The following is a 20,144-nucleotide window of genomic DNA, read 5'->3' as shown; positions in this document are numbered from 1 at the left end:
ATGACTCATAATACCAATGTGAACTGTTTATACATAGTGTGCAGGAAATGATGCTGAATCACACACTGCTCATAGCTCTCTGAAAACTTTACCAATCTTTTCCTTCACCCAAAGCATACACGCCTGGTGCATGTACAGTTTCCTGTTATTTCCCTCCTGCTGCGGTAAAAGAGGATGTTTGGCTTTATTAAAGAGCAGATATATACAGTATGCATGGCTCTTTTTTATTTTTTTTTACAAGGCAGGTCTATGCCAATCCACTTAACACAAAAGTATAATACAACAACAATAAATCAATGCGGCCGACAGAGGTGCTGCGTTTAAACAGATTCCAACAGATCAATAGGGGCTGTGCAGTAAAGTGCAGCCTCATGTCCTCTGGGTGACAGCCCAAGAAGATCACTCACGCGCCCTACACAGATCTACATCCATCATTACAGGCCCATTAGGTGTCTGCACAATGAAGAACTATTAAGGACCATCATTTTTACAAAGAGCTGAATTTTGACGTTTCTATATATGACTTATTGATTGGTTTTTGGATGGTCTCAGACAATCCATCATGTTTTAGTGGTTCTGAACAATAAGAGGTAATGATCTGGTCCATATCTGCACTAAATGCTTTGACTGATCGCTCCCAGCAGATAAAAGGCAACACAAGTCTGGTTCTACTTGATTCTAAACCCGAATCCTACACACACCAACTGTGTGTAAATCAACCGTGTAGAGTCAAACCAGAGGAACAAAAGTTTACTCTCAAATACAACAGGAGGTAATAAAGTTGTGTTACTGTTGTGTAATTCTTTTGTATGAGGTAGGTCACACAGCAACTAAAGAGGACAGAGAGTATGAATAGAAGAAATATTTAGAACGTTTTGTGGAATAAAGTTTTCCTTAGTGAGATGATTGTAACCACTCCCATAAAGGTTTGGGAAATACAAATCTAACACCAGACAACTTAGCTTAGCTTAACATGCACATGGATCAGGTGGTCTGGCTCTGTCAAAAAATGACAAAATCAACCTTCTTGCATCTGTTTATCAGGCTTTGTCTACTCTGCCTGAAAGATTTAGTGATAAAAGAGTGAGAACGTAAATCTTTTACTTTTATCAGAGCATTTGTTTCCCAAATTTCCAGTCTTTGTGCTAAGCTAAGCTATTTGGCAGTTATGTAGCATATTAAAGTGATATTAAAGTGGAGTCATATCCCCAAAAACACCTTTAAGAAATAAAGGAAAGAGTTGCCGTTGCTAACACTCGGCATACCTTGATTCCGTTGAGGTGGAGCATTTCGTGCGTCTCTGTCCCTGCAGGGCTGTTTGCAGTAGTGGCATAGGTGTACGCCAGCTGAGGGATCAGGATAGTCTGTTTGTTGTTGGTGGCTAGTGCTCTTAGGCATTGCATTGTGGTCACAATGTCGAGGGGTTTGGCACTTTGATGGCTGGCGTACAGTGCGACGGGGCTGGCGCCCATGGCTGAGAGTGGCAATGTCTCTTTCTTTGTGCAAGTTAAGTTTAGGGGTTCATCCGCATTGGTAGAGCCAGAGGGAGGGGTCGGATAAAGGTGGGCTTTAGACACCACTTTCTCCGCTTCCTCTCTGGTCAACTTTGGCAGCGACAAGTCTAGGGGTCCCTCAGTGCTTTGGGGAAGATGTGCTGGGACGGGTCCGCCAGCTGTCAGGTTTAGTGGTGAGGGAGAGGCCGGTGAGCTGTGAGCACCATTGACCTCTGCTGGGGTCGCTTCTGTAGGGCTGTCCTGGGCCACAGAAGGGCTGATAGTGGCTGCATCCTTCCCTGGGACCAGAGACACCACGCTGTTAGCTTCAAAGGTGTCCTCTTCCTCTGATGGAGGTGTCGGGGCACCCAATGATATCTGGCCCTCCTGCATTTTGTCAAACCACGTCTTTACTACGTGGATTGGCAGACTGACTGAGTCAGAGATCTTGGCCAGCTCGTCCTTTGTGGGCTCTGCATTTAAGGCAAAGTAGGCCTTGAGCAGGGACAAGAGGTTCTTTGGCTGGCTGCAGAGCCCTCCCTCTGACAGCAGGGCAGCAACAGCTGACTCAGACTTATCCAGGGTCTCTCCGTTCAGCCTAAGACCCTCCTTTTTGCAGTGCTTGAGGGCATGGAGTGCCTCCAGCCCGCCTGGACAATTATCACACAGGAGACAGGTTTTAGTGGTCTTTTCCTCTTTTTCTTTCATGTCGTCAGCCCTGCTGCCTCTGATAGTGAGATCTTCTGGTAGTTTCTGGGACTTGAAAAGGTCTGTGGTGGTCTGAGACATTGACTCTGGCTCTTTCTTCAGGTTGTGAGCTGTGAGTTGGCCCTGGTTGGGGTCCAAACTGTAGTTTATAATGATTTTTGCATTTCCATCCTGACCCACAATAGGCAGACTGATGGCTGAGATGAGTTGTTGCTGTGGGGAGTGGATCGTTCCAGTGGTTAGCCCCGAGTTCACCTGGCCTTTGACGTTGTTTTCCAGCACCTGGCGAATGACGTTGCCGTCTACCGCCACTTTGAGAGCGTTCTGCAGGTCTGCCAGATTGATGCTAATGGGTGACACCAGCCCCACAGTGGGCAGGACCACAGCTTGCACCGTGCCACCTCCATTGAAAACCCCACCGTTCATGGCGGTGACAGTTGGGGACGTTATCAACGTTGGTTTGTACTCGTAGTCCACAGGCTCAGTCTTGATCTGGTTGAGGGGCAGCTGCTCCTGCAGAGGTTTACTGTGCTCCAGCTTCTCCCTAATCTGGGTGCGGAGGGCTGAGGGCGGCGTGGGCAGCACCGGGGACGGACCCTGGCTCGGAGTTTTGGAGTTCCCCAAGCGCGGCCGGCCGTTAATTGAGATGACACTGATGCACTTCTTACTACTGATGTGGGAGCTGTACGAGCCCGAGTGGGAGAATCGCTTCTTGCAGTTGGAGCACTCGTAGGGTTTCTCTCCTGAATAAAACCACAACAGAGAGAAAACAAAGAGGTGGGGGGTGCCAGGGGAGGCACAGATTTCCATTAGTGAATGAAGCTAAATGACCACGCTAGGCTATGAACAGTACAACGGAAAAAGCTCTAATGCATTTCAATGATGCTTAAACGCTGATGTAATGGCACCGTTGGGAAATGCCCTTCTCTAATTGCTGTCCCATAATGCCAAAAGAAACACAATTATGGCACATTAAGGAGGAGCACACAATGGATTGAAACACGATAAAGGATATCTAAATACAGGGCATTGGCACAAACATAAATAAAACATAAATATTGGTTCACTGAAACATCTGTGGCCAACATGCACACACACACACAAACACACACACATCCGATATGCTGCCACGGTGACAGAGGTTGTCTACTCACCACTGTGAATGCGTAGGTGCTCCTTCAGATGGTGCTTGTATTTAAATGCTTTGCCACATTCAGTGCACTTGAATTTACGATTGCCTCCCGACTGTGTGATGTGTCTCTGTCGGACAAGGGGAGAGAGAGAGAGAGAGAGAGAGAGAGAGGTCATTCGGTGAGATACACAATGAAAACACAACCTTTGAACGGTTACTAATTCGTGTCACAATGTCATTAATCAATCCAGGGCAAAAGTTCATGTTTTTTTTTTATCACGTTTGGGAGCTACTGAGGGAAACCAGACCGAGCTCCTGTGTGGGATCGCATTCAGAGTCACTTTGTTAGCTCATAATTAGTATCCAGCTCTGAATATTTTAAATAGAAAAACTGCAGATTGATGTAATTTAAGATATGAAACTTCAGCATCTTTTTTATCTTTTTACCTGATCCCGTCCGCTCTTGTGAACCGTCATGTGCCTCTCCAGTTGAGCGCGGTATGCAAAGCTGTAGCTGCACTCGGGGCAGTTGAAGCTCTCTTCGGTCTTCTCGTGCCGGTACTTGATGTGCTCCTTCAGGGAGCTGTAACGCTTGTACCCCCGCGAACAGTACGGGCAGGTGAGCAGATGAGAGAACGAATCAGGAGTCCCTGAAAGAGTAATTACTCATGTGAGAGGAGGAGAGGGGGGAGGAGACATACAGCCAACAGAGAAGCTTTTCTCTTTGATGTTGCACGTAACCTGCCACAGTAACACACCTCTGCTATTTCACCAATCACTGAGAGATCCTCCCCCACAGGTAAACACCACCAGGTGACCAAATGGAGAAAAAGCCGATTACTCCTCTGTATTAACGCCTTTCTGTTTTTGTTCAAAAACTTTTCTGTTGGTCCAAATGGACAATATAACGATATTCAAATGTAATTCTACAGTTGATGAAACAAGTGTTATCATCTGAACTTTATCTCCAGTCGTTTGTCTTCTGAACCTGGAGAAGAACCAGATTTATTTAGTGCTGTACATAATGATCCATGCCTGACAAAGACCTGTAAATTCCACATGTAGGCTAATTGCAATTGAAGGAAAATATGACTTGGTGCACTTTTATTTTTTTTTAAATCACTACAGTAGAAAGAAAACGTCTAATAATAACTTTCTCTTTTTCGTTTTATACTACAGAATAAAAGAAATTCCATTTTTGTTTTGCTTCTGCAAAAACAAAAGTCCTATTTTCCTTCAATGAAAAAGGAAGTAGCCTACATCTGCAGTTTCCAGCGGCCTCCCAGGCATAGATCATTATGTTCTGCACTAAATAAACCTGGTGTTTCTCCAGATTCACAAGACAAATGGTCAGAGAGAAATTCAGATGATCTGAATAATGTTCCAAAGCCCCCACACCCCCCACCCCCCAGAAAAGAAGTGCAGACTGCATTTTATTTCTGCTTTACTATCCCTTGCCAGCACAAAGCCGAGCTATTACAGTTTTCACAAGCTTGAAATTCCATAATTTGATTGACTATCGAGCGGTGGAAGCGTTTCAGAAACACCCACGCGTGTAAGGAAAAGTGAGCTTGGTAAATAAGCGCCACTCCTCTGGATCCAAGCTGGTTAACAGAGGGTCTCGGTTGCCCGGCTCCCACACAGGTAAAGCATTACTTTGTTAACAGGTGATGTATTAAGTTGCCCCGTGGGACAGGTGAGGGCCTTGGGATGGGAATGCACACACATTATCGCACAGGTAGCTGTGAGTCAGACCTCGCGCAGACGTGACAAATTTACTCAGGTGTTGCTGTTTCTCTTCCTCCCGTGATGCCTCCCCCTCCTCCTCCTCCCTACCTCCCTCTCTTTTTTCCCTCACTGGTAACAGGTAAAAGCGAAAAAGCCCAAGAGCCATAAAAGCCCCAGTGTGCAGCACTTAACAAACAGCGACGTGTGTAATGATGTCGAAGAGTGGCGCTAATGGGGAGGGGGTTAACACCTGAGGTGAGACGGGGAGCAGGTAGAGCCATCCCCTCGGGGGTCGAGTAATTACTGGGTAGGTGCAGTAATAGTGTGAGAGCTCAGAGACTGTGAGCTCTCAGGTGGAAGCTGTGATGTGTGATTTAGGGACACTACCACTTTCTTATGTGTGTTATTAATTAATCTTTTAAAACCGAATGTGTCGCACATTTCTGCACTTTAGATTACCGTAAGTACACCAAGGCTTCCGGAAAATTTAGTTGCTCTTTACAGCCAATATAGTGTCATTATGGTAATTTCACTTGCACCTCTCTTGGGAGGTTAGTACATTCTTAAAACAAGCCGTAAATTGTAAATAACTTAAAGATTTTGAAAATTCTGGGATTCGGGGCAAAATGGCTCATTTACAGGACACTTTCTAACCTTTTTTTCCAATTGAAATACGTAATAATTTGTTATTGCAGGTGCAGGTGACCATTTTAAGTCTTAGGTGTTAAAGGGTTAAGTTGCTGTGTGGTGCTGACTCCTTGTACCATTCTCGTCGTGGACGCTGGCATCGGGGGTGCCCTGGCGTTGAGGCTCGTCGTCCGGGGCCTCGGGGTAGATGACGGCTGTGTCTCCTTGCTGGAGCATCTCCTCCACCAGGGCGTCTGTGCTCACGTCATCCTCGCCATCCGAAACACAATCCTCTTTCACTGTGAGGGGGACAAACACACACTGATTACAGTCCTGCCTGGAAAAAAACAAGAAGGCATTATTGATTTCCCTGTTATTTCAACACATGTTTTTCTTATTGATGTAGGCTGCGCATAAGAAACCGTAACCTTTTGTATTTGAAATGTGATCATTCAATAATGTCACGGCCAGTGTCATGTCTGATCTTACAGTCCATAAGCTTGTGATCGTTACATGTTCACCAGCCTGGAATGATGCGTGCAGGGTAAAAAATGAATGCTGTTGTTCAGAATAGGATGAGAAAGCTAATTAGCATCAAAGGCCAGAGGCTACTGTACTGTATGAGCATCATGCTCTTTGTAAGAACTGAATGGCAAGCCTCTATTCACAATGTTAGGTAAGGTACTTAGGTAAGGTACAGAGACAGAGACTGATAATTAGGTGATGAATCTTGTCCTGATGTATTGCAGCAGATAGATAACATGCAGGAACGAATGCGCACACGCGCACACACACAAACACCACACTGTTCTCTGGAGAGGCTTGGCCTTCAGACTGTGCTTAATATCCCAGCAAATGAGTACCTGCATGTGGGAGCCAAGTGCGTTCTTCCTCCACATCACATGAGGCCAGCGAACTAGTAACAAGCACTAATTACCAAGCTGCTGCGGCTTATAGGAAGTGTAACCCGAGGATGGACTTTAGGATGCATGAAAGCTTCCTTCCTTCCTCCTTTCTATCTCCGCTCTCCCAGTTCTTCCTGAAGTAGCTGCCGGAAGCAGGTACAACATATTGGCAATTAAACAGGGCTTCATTCCTCTTTGGATGCTTTAGTGTGCCTATGTGTGTCATAATTGAGAATGATTACGAGGATGAGCTATCATCTAAAAGCAAAGTTAGGCTTCTGCGGATCCTCTGGCGGTGTTTGCTGGGGCAGATGTACTCTAGATTGATTTAAGCCCTCCCCCTGATTATTGGAGATTTGAGAATTGTGCTTTGTGAATTGTGTTGAAAGATGATGGGAAGAGGGGGCAGCTGTGTGGTCCTCAGAGATGGGAACAGGTGTAGCGCTTCATGACTCACCGACGCACAGGCAGTGAATACCAGCACACTACACTACACACAGCACTGGCTCCGGCTTCCTCTGGTGCACCTTAACAAAGCCCCGAAACAATACGCAGTCATTTGTTGCTATGGTTTTTAAAGACTGTATGAAAGGAAAAACCTCCCGCCCTCTAGCAAACCCATGAGGGATAACGCAGAAAAAAGAGGAGAACATGTGCGTATGTAAAGCCAGGAGACAGCGGCAGGTGCTGAGAAAGTCAGATCGTGGAATTCTCATCCCACATTTGGGACGGCTTACCCCCACATATCACACAGCATTTCTCCCATGACCTGAACAGCGCCTGTAATACTCATAAACAACCCTATTTTAACCATATTTCTTGGGGAATATGCAGATTTCTCATTCTGAATACGGCTCTGAAAATAGTCAACCAACTCCCTTCTTCCCTTGTTTCAAGTCTTTATGCTCTGCTTGGCTGTAGCCTCATACTTGTTGTATAGGGAGTGTTGAGGATATCAAAGAGGAAAGCACCGATCAGCCACAACATTATGACCACTGACAAGAGAAGAACAATACATTGACCATCTTATGACAATTCATTGTTCTGCTGGGAAACTTTTGGACTTGTCATTCATGCGGATGATACTTAGACATGTAGCACCCGCCTAGAAGAGACCCGGCACCCCCACCCCATAGCAATGACACTCCTTGATGGCAGCAGCCATCTCTACCATGATGCCGTCTGACACAGACACACACACAAAAACGTTTTAGGAACAAACATGGAAAACAGCACAAGGTGTTGACTGGGCCTCGGCCAAATTCACTAGAACCCAAACTGATCAAGTATCTGTAGGATGATTCGTAGAGACCCCTCCTCTCAACCCATAGGACCCAAAGACCCCCACTAACAACATTCTGTTTCCAGACACCACAGGACACCCTCAGAGACATAAGGTAGACCTATTAGGAAGGTGGTCATAATGTTATGCCTGATCAGTCTATTTCTAAAAAAGTCACACTATTAATTAAAATTAATTGCCTTGTGTTTGTCTGCTCTTTTCTACAAAAAGAAATATTGAGAACACGTGTAGAATGTGGAAGAGTGCTGATGAGACTGTTTATTTCCCATCCTGTGCTCAAAGGCAGCACCCAAACACACAAACACACCTCTAGGCTGCTAAATGTCGAGCATGTGTGTGAAGTTGAGTCCCAGTCGGGGGTCTGTGGTGCAAAGGTTTGACAAGCTGTTGTTTTCACTGTGTGAGTTTGTCTATCTCGGCTCTTTGTTAAAGCACAGAGCCAGGCCGGAGGGGTTCACAGCCTTGCTGAGGCGGCTCCGCGTTATCAGGCTGCTCCCCTGACATGAAACATCACACAGGCCATTTATGTGCTGACGCAGGGATGTGAACGCACCGCTGCACAAGTTGAAAATCAGTTTAAAAAAGCAGGCCCCGTGAGGTTGTAGTGGGACCTTCTATTACAGCTCTGATCTAAAAAAAAAATAAAAAAGGAGTTTGTTCTTTATTTATTGCTCAGTGTAATTCAACTACAGTACATCTTAGAACAAAATTGTCAGACCACCCACTCTGCTCCTCTTCTCATTCCCTTGTTCCTTTCTCATCCTTTCTCTGCCCACGTCTCTGCAACATTATACAACAGTATCCCATGATGCATTTCCTGCCCTGGTCGACCTTTGCCCCCGACTGTTTCCTGTGGTCGTGTATCCAGACCCGTTCGTAGATTCTATCTTGGATGGGAGCGACATATCGCTGATCGGGACTCAAATGTTCTGCAGTTGTTACAAAACATACTCCACTTTATCTCCCATCAACAGGAGTGGACTCTGAGAGAAGATCTGGGATGATTTGCTTATCCTTGGAGTGATGCTATGAAACATTTGTGATGTCTCTATTGTTGAAGCTTCCTTTCCTCTGCAGAAGAATGGCTTAGTTTTAACGTGTGCAAAAGTTCTCCAAATACAGCTGAGACCAATTTTACCGAACATCAAATATCATCACTGCTGGTTGGAACAGGAAGTGCAACAAGCGATCTCCCAGAGACCGTATTTGCACACATAGAAACTCAACCACCGCAGCCTCACAGTATAGAAGCTCTCCAGCTCCACCCTGTCTATTCCCTAAGATATAATCAAGCTCTAGATCTCATTAGACGTAAAGGAGGATCCCTACCAGGTCAACTCTCTACATGTTCTTCCCCTGCAGTTAAGTCCGACTGTTCAAAAGAGGAGAACAGGCTCCACTTTACTGCGCTAACACTGGGCTTCTCCACTGCTACATAATCATTTAGGAGTGAATGAGAAATGAAAGCGAGCAGGGGGCCCGTGATACCATATAATCAAGAGGAATGATTCAGAACAAGACGAAAGGTGAGGGAGTGCAGGAAAAAAAATGAAATGAAAGGAAAGAAAAAGGAAAGGAAAGAGTCGGCTGGGCTCCAGAAACCACCTTTTTCGGTTTTGGAGCGCAGCAGTCTCGGGAGAAGGGGTGTCAAGGCTTTAATTTGAAGCAAACCGGGCTAAGCTGAGGAGAAGATTAGTGGGTGGTGGTCACTTTTCAAGGCTGCACCAGAGACTCTGTTCTCAGGAGCAAAAACCAACAGAGGGAGGGACGGCAAAGGGATGAGAGAGGCGAAAGACGTGTGTTTGCTTAAAGGTCTGTGGCTTCGTCAGTCCCATCCAGAGTGACGGCTAAGATGCTATTTGATGTGTGAGACGAGGGCTAGAAAGAGGAGGAGTGTACGAAGGAGCGAGAGCAAAAGAAAATATGCCTGATCAGGCATGACTGTGGAGCCCAGCCAGCTCACTGAGCTGTTTCAGAGTAACTCATGCTTTTGAAGTGTTTAATGTTCATGAGCCGCGGCCAAAACCAATGACATTATTCTTCCTCCAACTTTCCCTGTATGTAAGGTGGTACAGCTGGAGAGCGGCGATGAAAATGACAGCATATAGTCTGGGGAATAGGGGCTTGTGCAACTGAAAACATGCAACTGGAACTGAAGGCATCTCATTGGAGAGGAATTTCTGAATATCCCTCCCTAAATTGAAAGCAATATGTCACTGGACATTTTCACATGTGCTAACCTGACCCCTTGCTAAATCAAACCCCCTCCTTGGTCTCACAAGTTTCAAAAGCTGCTTGTAGAAACACCCTAAAATAAATATTCTTGTAGCTGAGAGTCTTATTATTATTGCCTTTCTTATGGGGCTTGTCACAGTGTTGCATGGACAGTATAGTGGAAGGGAGGGACATATCAGTGATCAGGATTCACACAATCTTTTTTAACAATGTTAAAAAAGATGCTCCACTTTATCTCCATCAACATGAGGCGAGTCAGAGAAAAGATCTAGGATGATTTGCTTATCCTTGGCTTAATGCTATCAAACATTTGTGCTGTCTCTTTGGCTCTAACTCTCTGGAGAGTCTTCCTTTCCTCTGCTGAGGGGTGGCTCGGTTTTATCACAAGGTGACGTGAGGCAACCAGGAATGTAGGTGTTCCTGTGTCCAAAAAACTGTCATAACTCCCCAGCTACACCCTGCCCATTCCCTAAAATACACAAATCAGGCATAACATTATGACCACCTTCCTAATATTGTGAAGGACAAAGGCTGGAATGTAATCCCGCGGTTTCGTGTACGTCCAGGATTATCGCGTGAATATGGCCAGTTCGCAAGCCAGCGCTACGCTGCCGTTCCACGCCCGCGTCGCACCCAGTGAGTGTTGATGTGGATTTTCGGGGTAAGTAACATCCACATGGATGCCAGTTCCAAAAGTTTCCCAGAAGAACAATCTTTTCTCTAGTGGTTTTAATGTTGTGCCTGATCGGTGTATAATCAGGCTATATAAGTCATTACACGTAAAGGAGAAGCCTTACCAGGCTCTGCATTTTCCTCCCCTTGTTGTTGCTTGCACAGTTCTTAGCTCAAGGAAACTATGAGCGTCACAAATGCACGCATAGGTTTTTGTGCACATGCAGTATGAGGTCAGGAGCACAGCAGCGAGGCCTTGAAGCTCAGGTTGAAACACCAACATCCTTCAGCACCTGCAATTGTTGTTCTGGATGGAGGAGGGGGTCATGACGTCAGCCTTTCCTGTGGCAGTAAGCTGCCTCTTATGTCACTTCCACACAGGTTGAGGTAAAAAGAAGTTCATGGCGCTCCCTTCAGTGCCCACCAGTGCCGTAAAGCTCTCTGAACTTGAAGGTCTCGCTCTCCGTTGGCATTGTCTTTGTTTAATATCACGCTTCCTGCCTCAGTTGGAAACCTCTCTGTCTGTAGTACCTGTTTCCTTACACGGTTTCACAATGAGACAAAGCCTGGTGTGTAACTGTGTACAGATGTCAACGAGGCATTCTTAACTTAACCTGCATCACTTCGGCTGAGGTCAGAACAAGACAGCTGCAGTCAAACAGCTGAACAAAACATAAAGAGGCTGCATGACACATTTGCATTTATATGCTGGAGGCATTTGTAAGTAATGCTCTCATTCTGAGCAGATAAGAATAAGTATGACATTCAGCCTCATGACGGGAGGAATGAAAATGAAAGAAGACGCTTGCTATATAAATATACGTCCCCACACTGGAAATGGAGTAGGGGCAGGCATGTCCAGGCATTTTTAAAATGATTAGATTAGCCAAGCCCGATCTTTTGTAGTTATTTGTTTTAGATTTGCCATAAACTAAAACCACGTCTCTGTGATGTCAAAACATCTTTTTCTTCTTCTTCTGTCTTAATGGAGGTTGATTTTGATGACGCTGTCTTTTACCTTGTCTCAATGAACTGGCCCTTAAGACAAAGGTGAGTTTATAGTTGTTATCCCCGACTATCATCTCACATTCTAGGAAAGATTTCAAGGCAGAAAATTTGATAAAATGAACACTTGTGCTAATTCCACCACAGTGCAGAAGGGCAACATGCTGCAGACGCCTGCGGAAATAGTGGGCAGATAAGATGGAATGCGTATTTTGCATGATTCATGCACATGTGAGTGACGATTGTTTCAACGGGGCCCCATGGTCTCACCTCGGTCCCAGCAGTGCTCCCTGGGGTGCTCATCGTCTGGCAGAGTGCTTTCGCAGTCGGCCCCGTCCGCCAGGCTGCCTTCCTCCTCCACGATGTGCAGCTTGTCCTCGTCATCTGAGTCTGAGCCGGCCTCCACCACATTGTTGTAGGTAGTCACTGCGCAAGAAGATCAGAGGAGATCGGGGTTAGAACGGCGGCTCCGGTTTTTAATTAATCTTTAAAGTGAGAGCGAAGAAGCTGCGCACATTTAGTATTTTATCTTTTATAATGATAATAGGAGGTGTACTATATGCACTTCTTGATTATGAGCACTGAATGTCAAAGGTTATGAGCTAGAGAGGTTAAATATATGTACTGTCATTTAAATGTCAAAACTATTAAAGGGAATGGCAGAAGCAGGAGAGGACACAGAGCTGGAAAGACCTATTAAACAAACCAACTTAAATAGATTAAATGGAACTTGAAATGACCCCGGGTGGGAGGGGTTGTTAAGGAGTGAATAAAACAGCTATGGCACTAACAACAGTGTAAATGGCGGACTTTAAAGTATAACGCGATGAATGTTTTTGATTCCTGGATGTAGTAAAATCTGAGGAAGAAATGAATCCAACAAACTCCGCGACAACAGGTTGCATGTTGTCAGAGAAACAGGGAGAATTCACACTTTCGATGTGCAGCCTCACACACACAGAACCGGTGTGTTAGATCATTAGATAGCAGGCTGAAGTGGTGTGTGCGCTGTGTGGGAGTCAGTGTGACCTGGTCGGTTTGTGTTATGGGCTGAAGGAGCCAGGAGACAGCGAGACAGCCGGCCTATAGAGAGGGTTATTACGGGGAGTAAATTTTCCTGACCGACTGTCTGTTTCAGACGCGCGAGAGTGTGTGTGTATGTTGCCGTGTCTTCTTTTCATTTCCGCCGTGTTCCTACATCTCTCAATTCCACCTGTGATACCTCCACCCACTCTCCTTCCACCCCCCCCACCGCCTCATCACCCCCTCCCTCCTCCGTCCCTCTGTTCCTCTAAGAGAGCTACAGATCCTCTCGGAGGCCAAATCAATTCTCCTGTGAGAGCAGCCCAGTCAGCAGAGGGCCCGTGCTGCAGCACCGAAACTACCTCACGCTTGCAAACACACACACACGCAAACACACACACACACACCACCTGCATTCACTCGCTGAATATGCACTGCCAGTACAAAGCACCTGAATTTTTTTTTTCCCACTCTATCTTCACTCCCCCCCCAACCCCACTCGCCCACCTCTTTCTGAAGTGGCTGCGAATGTTTTATTTTTTTTATGTCGGGAGGAGGCGTATCTGGGAAGAATTGTGAGCCTCTGTTTCAATCAATGAGAATTGTTGCGGTGAGGTCTTTCCCTTTCTCTCTGCTATTGTACGGGTCATTACAACCAGTTGGTATTCACACAGTCTCGGCAGTCGTGCAAAGGTTCAGGCTGTGAGGGAGGCGGGAGGAAGGAGGTGTGGGGGCGGGAGGGATGAAAGGTGACGGAGGAGGAGTAGGAGGAGGAGGGAGAAGCACTGTTATTTGGAGAAGTTGTTCGCAGGGTCATCACCGCTGTGCCGCAGCTGCGAAATCCTTTCGGGGTTCATCAGAAGAGCTATTTCATTCGCAACCTCTTTCCTCTCCTTCGCTCCACAATATTATCTTTTTTCTTTACCATGATGTGAATGCCATCTTAGTTTCCAAGAGGAACATTCAGGCCAGTCCTGGGGGAACGCGCATTCTTTGTACTTTAAGAGCCATAAAGCCGTGACCCCGCTCAAATGAACCAAAACTTATTAATCAATTACACAGCTGTATGAGGTACGTTGTACTTGTTCCTCTCTTCCATCTTTTCGGTCTTGCCACGCCTAAAGCTCTTTTCTATTTGAGCGACTCGCTATCAGGTGATGTATCGTCTGTTCAGCAGCCCAAACAGGGAGCAAACTTCATTTTGAAACAGAGGGTACTTTAGGATCAGTCTGAGAGAGGCTGTTTAGGGCCACGGCCACTCAGGTGTGGCGCTGAGGTCAGCGATTACAAAGGCAACACTCTCCGGCGACGGTGTCAAGAGAAAATGATCAACTATAAAGCTGTAGAGAAAAAAATCAATGCGGCGCTGTGTGTGTGTATGTGTGTGTGTGTGTGTGTGTGTGCAGAGGTGGCGGCGGCAAAGGGACAATAAAAGTAAGAGCTACAAAGTACAGCAAAAAGGGGTGTGTGGTGGGGTGGGGGGGGGGTGAGAGATAGTGTACATGCTGGCCAGGATGGGGGGAGGTTGACAGAGACGGTCTTCCTGTGCCAAATGGTTGGCGGTGTTGAAACAAAAGTGTGTGCTCCAACAGGAGATGTAACACCTAGCGTCAACAAAGGCTGTGCTCCCTTCTGGCTGAACGGCTGAGCGTTTGGACAGCTGGCCTCATTAGCGCTAGCATGCTAGCACACAACAGGAGGACGAACTCCTACGCATCGCAAAGAGAGAAAAAGGCACCGGTAGGTGGAGGAGGTGATGAGCTTACTTCTGAGAGTTTGCTTTTCTTACATAGGTTGCAATGTGTTGAACACCTGAGAAAATAGTGGCATGTGCAGCCATAGCTTGGGATTTTAGTCCTGGATCACAACTTTACTGCAGTCGCCCACTAAGATCATTTTTGTACATCTGGGTATCAACAGCCTCCACATAAAAGAGCTGGATTACACATCACATGATAGGCCACGCTCTTACCTGGAAAACCTCTCAGATTCAACTGTTACTAATGGCAACAGACAAGCTGACGTAAACGCATTGCAATCTGTTATTTACTCTTCACCTACACATCTTTGCAACATGTTACAGATACGTCCTGTCGCTGGCAATGGATGGAGCCCATCAGCAATACCTTGGCAAACGACTTAAGCCCAAGCTGCTTGAATTTCTTCACCCTCACCATCACTCGCCAACCCTCTTTTACGCTCGCAAAGTTCCCAGAGAGTCTTTTGAGAGACGGTGCCAGATAGACCATGTCAGCCACACTTAAATAAGCCTGCTGGAAAGAGAGAGAGAGAGAGAGAGGGAGGGAGGGTGGCGTTGTTATGACACCTGCCAAGCTATATCAATTACAAGCAAAGGAAAGGGTGACTGGGTTGGTAACAGGTCCAGTGTGACCTCATTGGGAGGGGATCACCTTGGTAAATGTGTTGTAACTGATCTCTCAGCAGTACAAAGACTTAACACTAGGGGTTGTACACTAGGGTAGTAGTCGACTAGTCGGTTTGTCCACACCACTTTAAGCATCTTGTTGACTAGTCACGAATCATGTGACGAAAACAACATCGATACCCCCTAGAAGACAGGTGAGGAGCCCAGTGGGTAAATGCAGTAAACTAGTAACAGTTCATTAAGTTTGTAGGAATAATTCACTCAAGATGTCAGTCCTTAAATACAACTAAAGTACTACTGCAATGAACTATAACTCCACAGCATCTACAAACATGCTGTGGAGTACTATATTAAATGCTGTTGATGGTGCTGACTTGCAGCCTGTTTTCATACAGGCTATACATATCTGCGGCTCACAGCACATGAACGTCTCAGTGTATGTATTCAGGTCAAGAATATATATTTCATTGTTGCAAAGCATTACTTTCTGCTGTGCATATTAATGATGTCATCAGCAACTAATTTTTCGAAAAATCTAAACCCTAGTTTGCAACTCAAGTTTATTTTGTTTATTCCGCATTAGTACTAGGGGAGTACAACAGCACTCAGTTTGTACTGTCCTATACTGAGGCGTGCCAGATATGAGGAATGGCAGTATCTCAGCCTCTGTGGGAGTTGGCTATCTCTGTGCTCTGAGGCCCTCAAGGTGTGAGTGACTGGCTTAATAACCCGAGCTTTAGATTTGGACGCAGAAACATATATAGCCTGTGAACAAACACATTACCGTCAAAACGTGACCTTTCATTTTGATGCATTACCTACGAGGATATCTGTAAGGTACTGAAAACCTATACTTCTTATGTGCAGACCAACAGCCCCGAATGTGTAGGAGGTATGTCTGGAATGTCCAACCAAAACACTTTTCTCTGAGTTTGGCTCTTAAAGAGACAGATCAAAGGGTGTGCTCTCTCTCCTCGCTAGTAATTTCAGTCAATTGGCCGACACGTATTGTAAGGTCTTCTGCTTGTGATTAGACGGATTGACTCACCGTGAGCAGCAGCAGCAACTCTCTGTCTGCCCTTCTACCTTCTCTTCTGTCTCTATATTTAGCCTTGGTACAGGCTCCCTCGTTGAGGTACGCCACTTATCTCATTTGGAGCTCAGGGCCAGGCAGCCAGCGGTGAAACTACCACAGGCATCCTCAAAGAAGACAGACCCTGCCGTCACTGAGTCTGCCCTTGCAACCCTGCAATGCCATTTTCTCAGGGAAGCCAACCACTACAAAAAAAAACTCAAACCAAAGTAAAACAAAGCTGTGCCATTCAAAACCTCAAGTATGCCGTCTCAAGGTGAGGCGCCTCATTCAGCGCTGAGGTAAATGTGGCTGGTTTTGTTAAAACAACAGCCTTCCTCCCACAGAGTCAGGAAGGTCAACTCAAGTGCCGATAACAAAACAAAAGAATTGGGAATTTTCATGGTTAGTTTGTTCATATGCTGCTTCAAACTTGGCAGGGCATTCAGCCTTCAGACAAAGGCTGTTTGGTTTTCAGTAGTTACATACAGTATTATTGTGAATACTATAAGATCCCTCTACGCAATCAGTTAGTTGTAGAGGGCACTAGAGGTCCCAAGAGACTGTTTCCTAACAAGTAAAGCCATGTCAGAGGAGCTGGGACCGCACATATCCTGGCTGGTTTCTTCATAGATACACAGCATCCAAAAAACTCCCAAACCTCATCAAATGACTCTTACTCACTATTCTAACTTAGGGCTAGGAGGGTAAAAAAGCAGAAGCACTCTTATGGACCTGGGGTAAAAATAGCACCTAGCAGCCCTGAGAATTAGTCACCTAAATGCAGTTGTGTGTTTATTCGCGCAACAGTTGCTAGAGATTTAATATTTAACATGTTCCATTGGTTCCAGGCAGGAAAACACATACAAGTGGTTAAGATTATGCCATCAAAGTCAAAGCACTTCAACAACCTGTGGAGATGAGCTCTTCAATGGGAATCATTTCAGAGGTGAGCTAGAAGACAATGGGCTCTTGTCTTGCTAATGATGCTGATCAAGGATTTAGCACGTGAGTTAATGAGCCTCGGCGGGTCACTCATCTCCCATCTGATGAGCACTTTCCATGATAACACTAATGCTAATGGTGGCTATTGTTCTCTTAATCTACACGATGACACTTCCAAGTGTAAGGGAAGTCAGCAGGTCCTAATGAGTGCAAGGAAAAGCAACAAAGACGAAAAAATGCATCTCAAAGATTGTTAAATCTTGCCTATTATGCCCTTTGTTTGTTAGGTTGTGTGCTTTTATTGCTCAGGGTTAGTCATAATTATGCTCCTGTACATATATGACACAAAGGTTACAGACTGAATTTCTACAGAGAGGGAGTAACAGGCTGTTTTGGGTATGAATCCTGACGGCTGGCGAGGGTATTTGGAGCTAGGGCTAATGAGCATGTTGATGAGCCACACACACATTCTGTTACACCGGGCGTCCTTGGAGAGTTGCTGCTCCTTCTGGCTCCTCTTAGCTCTTCTAAATAAGGCCAGGTGGGCTGGTATGGGACCGGAGGGTGCTTTCACGCAATCCACAGCAATGCCCCCGGCCACCGAGTTTACACTAGTCTCCCGACCCATGTTTATGTTGGAGGTGAGGCAGCCCCATCCGAGGTAATAACACTGGTACACCTAAGTGAGTGTGTGTGTGTTCTGTATGTTAAGCTGTTTAAAGACGAGCTTGGTGTGGAGAAGGCTTTCAGTCGGTATGGGTGGTCACATGTCCATAGCTGCATATCCATCACAGATGGATAATTATAAGATAGACATAAACTTTAACCTTGGGATGCCTTGATCAAGTTTTTACTGGCCCAATCCGATACCAATCTTTTAATATTCCCGATCAGACTTAAATGAATGAAACTTTCTCCCCTGCAGATTCATAAAGCCTTTTCTTATTTTACTTGTATTCTCCTAAGCCATGTCTGCCCCATGCGACTGGATTAAGTCCAATAAATATTTCGGTCAAAGTTAATGTAGTGTGGAGACTCTACAGTGTAATCCTATTTTTCTCCTTGATGCTTTGTCCAGGAAAAAATTCTTATCAAACACAGCGTTCAGTGTTTGTTGTTGTTTCGGTGCAGCCTTTATTTGAATGGACTCAGCGTATCGCATTACGATGTTGAATCAAGTTAATAGTATTGAGTAATGATCTCCCACCACCACCTCACCAAACATCCAGATTGCATCATTTACAAATTTCTGTCTGACTGACTTGAAGTGAAGTTCACAAAGCAGGCATGTTTAGTCATGTGAGTTGCTGCTTTGATGTTATGTAATGAAGAAGAAGAAGAAGACGGTTTCACGCTACATGAATGTGGTTTTTGGTTGATGCCAGACCTAAAATAAATAGCTACAAAAGATCAGGCTTAGGTGAAGCCGGAAACCAGCCGGATATCATTTTAGAAATACCTGAATCAGCCCAGAGACCAATTCGCCTAACATAAAAAGTGCTCACAAACTGATGTTACTTGCTTCGTCCCTCACTGAGCAGGTCCCTGGTGGAAGAATGCCCACCCAGTCAAGCATCGCAGCCACACACGGTATAGGCAGGTGAGAGAGTAGGCAGTGAGGTAGGAGGTGGGTGAGCAGGAAGAGGGGGAAAAACAAGAGAGGTGAGGAGAGGAAACATCTGCTGTACATTCTGGTAAGCCCAGAAAACCTGCAGTCACGCTTCCGGCAACCACCTTCCTTCTGCTCTCCTTTACCTTTCACGGTTGATCTGTCGCTGTTTCTTTTTTTCTTTCCCCCCTTAGTCGACTACAAGTAATCAGGCTTATTATGTTAAATATTCACTATACCACTTCTCACTAGAAATCACCTCCAACAGAGAAAGAACACCGAAACATCTACATAAATATTTAGCCGGCGCAGAAAAAGCTTCAGCTGAGTAAACAGTTGTTTCCCCTTCTGTTAGAGGCTGTTTCGAGTTAAGTGCAACACATCTGCAGACAGCAGGCAGACAACCAAACACAAACCTGGCTAATGTTGTGTTAGCCTCCGTCAAGTCTCATTGGAGTGTTGCGGGCCAAAAATGAAATGTCCCTGTCACCTCTGCTGTCAGACTCCATTCAGGCCACGTTTGCAGACTGATGGGTTTTGAAAGCTGCACTGCAGCACAATGGCGTTCTTCTCCTTTGATTTTGGCAATTTGTGTCTGGGCTTGACATTTTAAGTGGGAGGCTCTGTGGGGATATTATTAGAGCGACTGCCTAAAGGTATTCAGCCTGTTTAAATGTAGTCAGTTACATCAGTGGCATCAAACTTCATTACGTGGCGTGTTTCCTCTTTTTTTTTTTCTAGACACTTCAGCGCTTGACGACGGCAACACGGCCGGGTCAGCAGATACTGCTAGAGCCAAACACGTGTGAAAATCATCTGCTTGTACGTTAACATTACGGAAGGACAATGGGGGAATGCATCCAGAGGTGTGATAATCATTTGTCAACAGCTAGAGGCAGGCCAAATCGTTGGGGCTGATAACAGAATCCAGTTTCACAGCTTGATCCAAGTTCTGTCACAGATGCACGGGGTCAGACGGCTTCTAAGCTATGGCCACAGCCCACTAGAAAAGCTAGCAGTGTTTCCTTCTGCTTGTTAGCACTGCAGGGTTTTACTGCATGTAAGATTACATTATGAACACTCATTCCACCCTGTACGATCGTGGCCTAGCAGCAGGGCCGGAACACCACTGAGGCGCGTGTTTAAATATATGCAATGAGCAATAACGACGTTATCCAACCTGGTTGAGTAGTGCAGGTCTATATTAGGTTAGTGTAGCACAGGGCTGTTGCATTTTAGGAGCAGGTGACTGGACATTCCTGCCTGTATTAGGCTTGACAGTTTACTGTGGGGGAGTACAG

General features: G+C 45.7%; 1 protein-coding gene across 2 annotated transcripts in view; it reads right to left on the bottom strand.

Annotated features, from left to right (window-relative positions):
- zeb1b (zinc finger E-box binding homeobox 1b) overlaps positions 1-20,144 on the bottom strand; it is a 49,163-nt gene that overhangs the window by 4,266 nt on the left and 24,753 nt on the right. Inside the window, exons 1-6 of one of the 2 annotated variants that reach the window (XM_047568161.1) lie at positions 19,260-19,337; positions 12,079-12,234; positions 5,826-5,987; positions 3,781-3,983; positions 3,356-3,461; positions 1,266-2,944 (exon numbers count right to left, since the gene is read on the bottom strand). In XM_047568161.1, coding sequence (XP_047424117.1) covers positions 1,266-2,944; positions 3,356-3,461; positions 3,781-3,983; positions 5,826-5,925 — 2,088 coding nt within the window. In that variant the 5' untranslated portion in view covers positions 5,926-5,987; positions 12,079-12,234; positions 19,260-19,337. Of the gene's footprint in view, positions 1-1,265; positions 2,945-3,355; positions 3,462-3,780; positions 3,984-5,825; positions 5,988-12,078; positions 12,235-19,259; positions 19,338-20,144 lie in introns of those variants that run through there. The other variant, XM_047568160.1, reaches the window with a different exon arrangement.

The sequence above is a fragment of the Mugil cephalus genome, chromosome 18 (assembly GCF_022458985.1).
Source record: "Mugil cephalus isolate CIBA_MC_2020 chromosome 18, CIBA_Mcephalus_1.1, whole genome shotgun sequence".
Taxonomy (NCBI): domain Eukaryota; kingdom Metazoa; phylum Chordata; class Actinopteri; order Mugiliformes; family Mugilidae; genus Mugil; species Mugil cephalus.
This window is presented reverse-complemented; position numbering and strand designations above follow the sequence as displayed.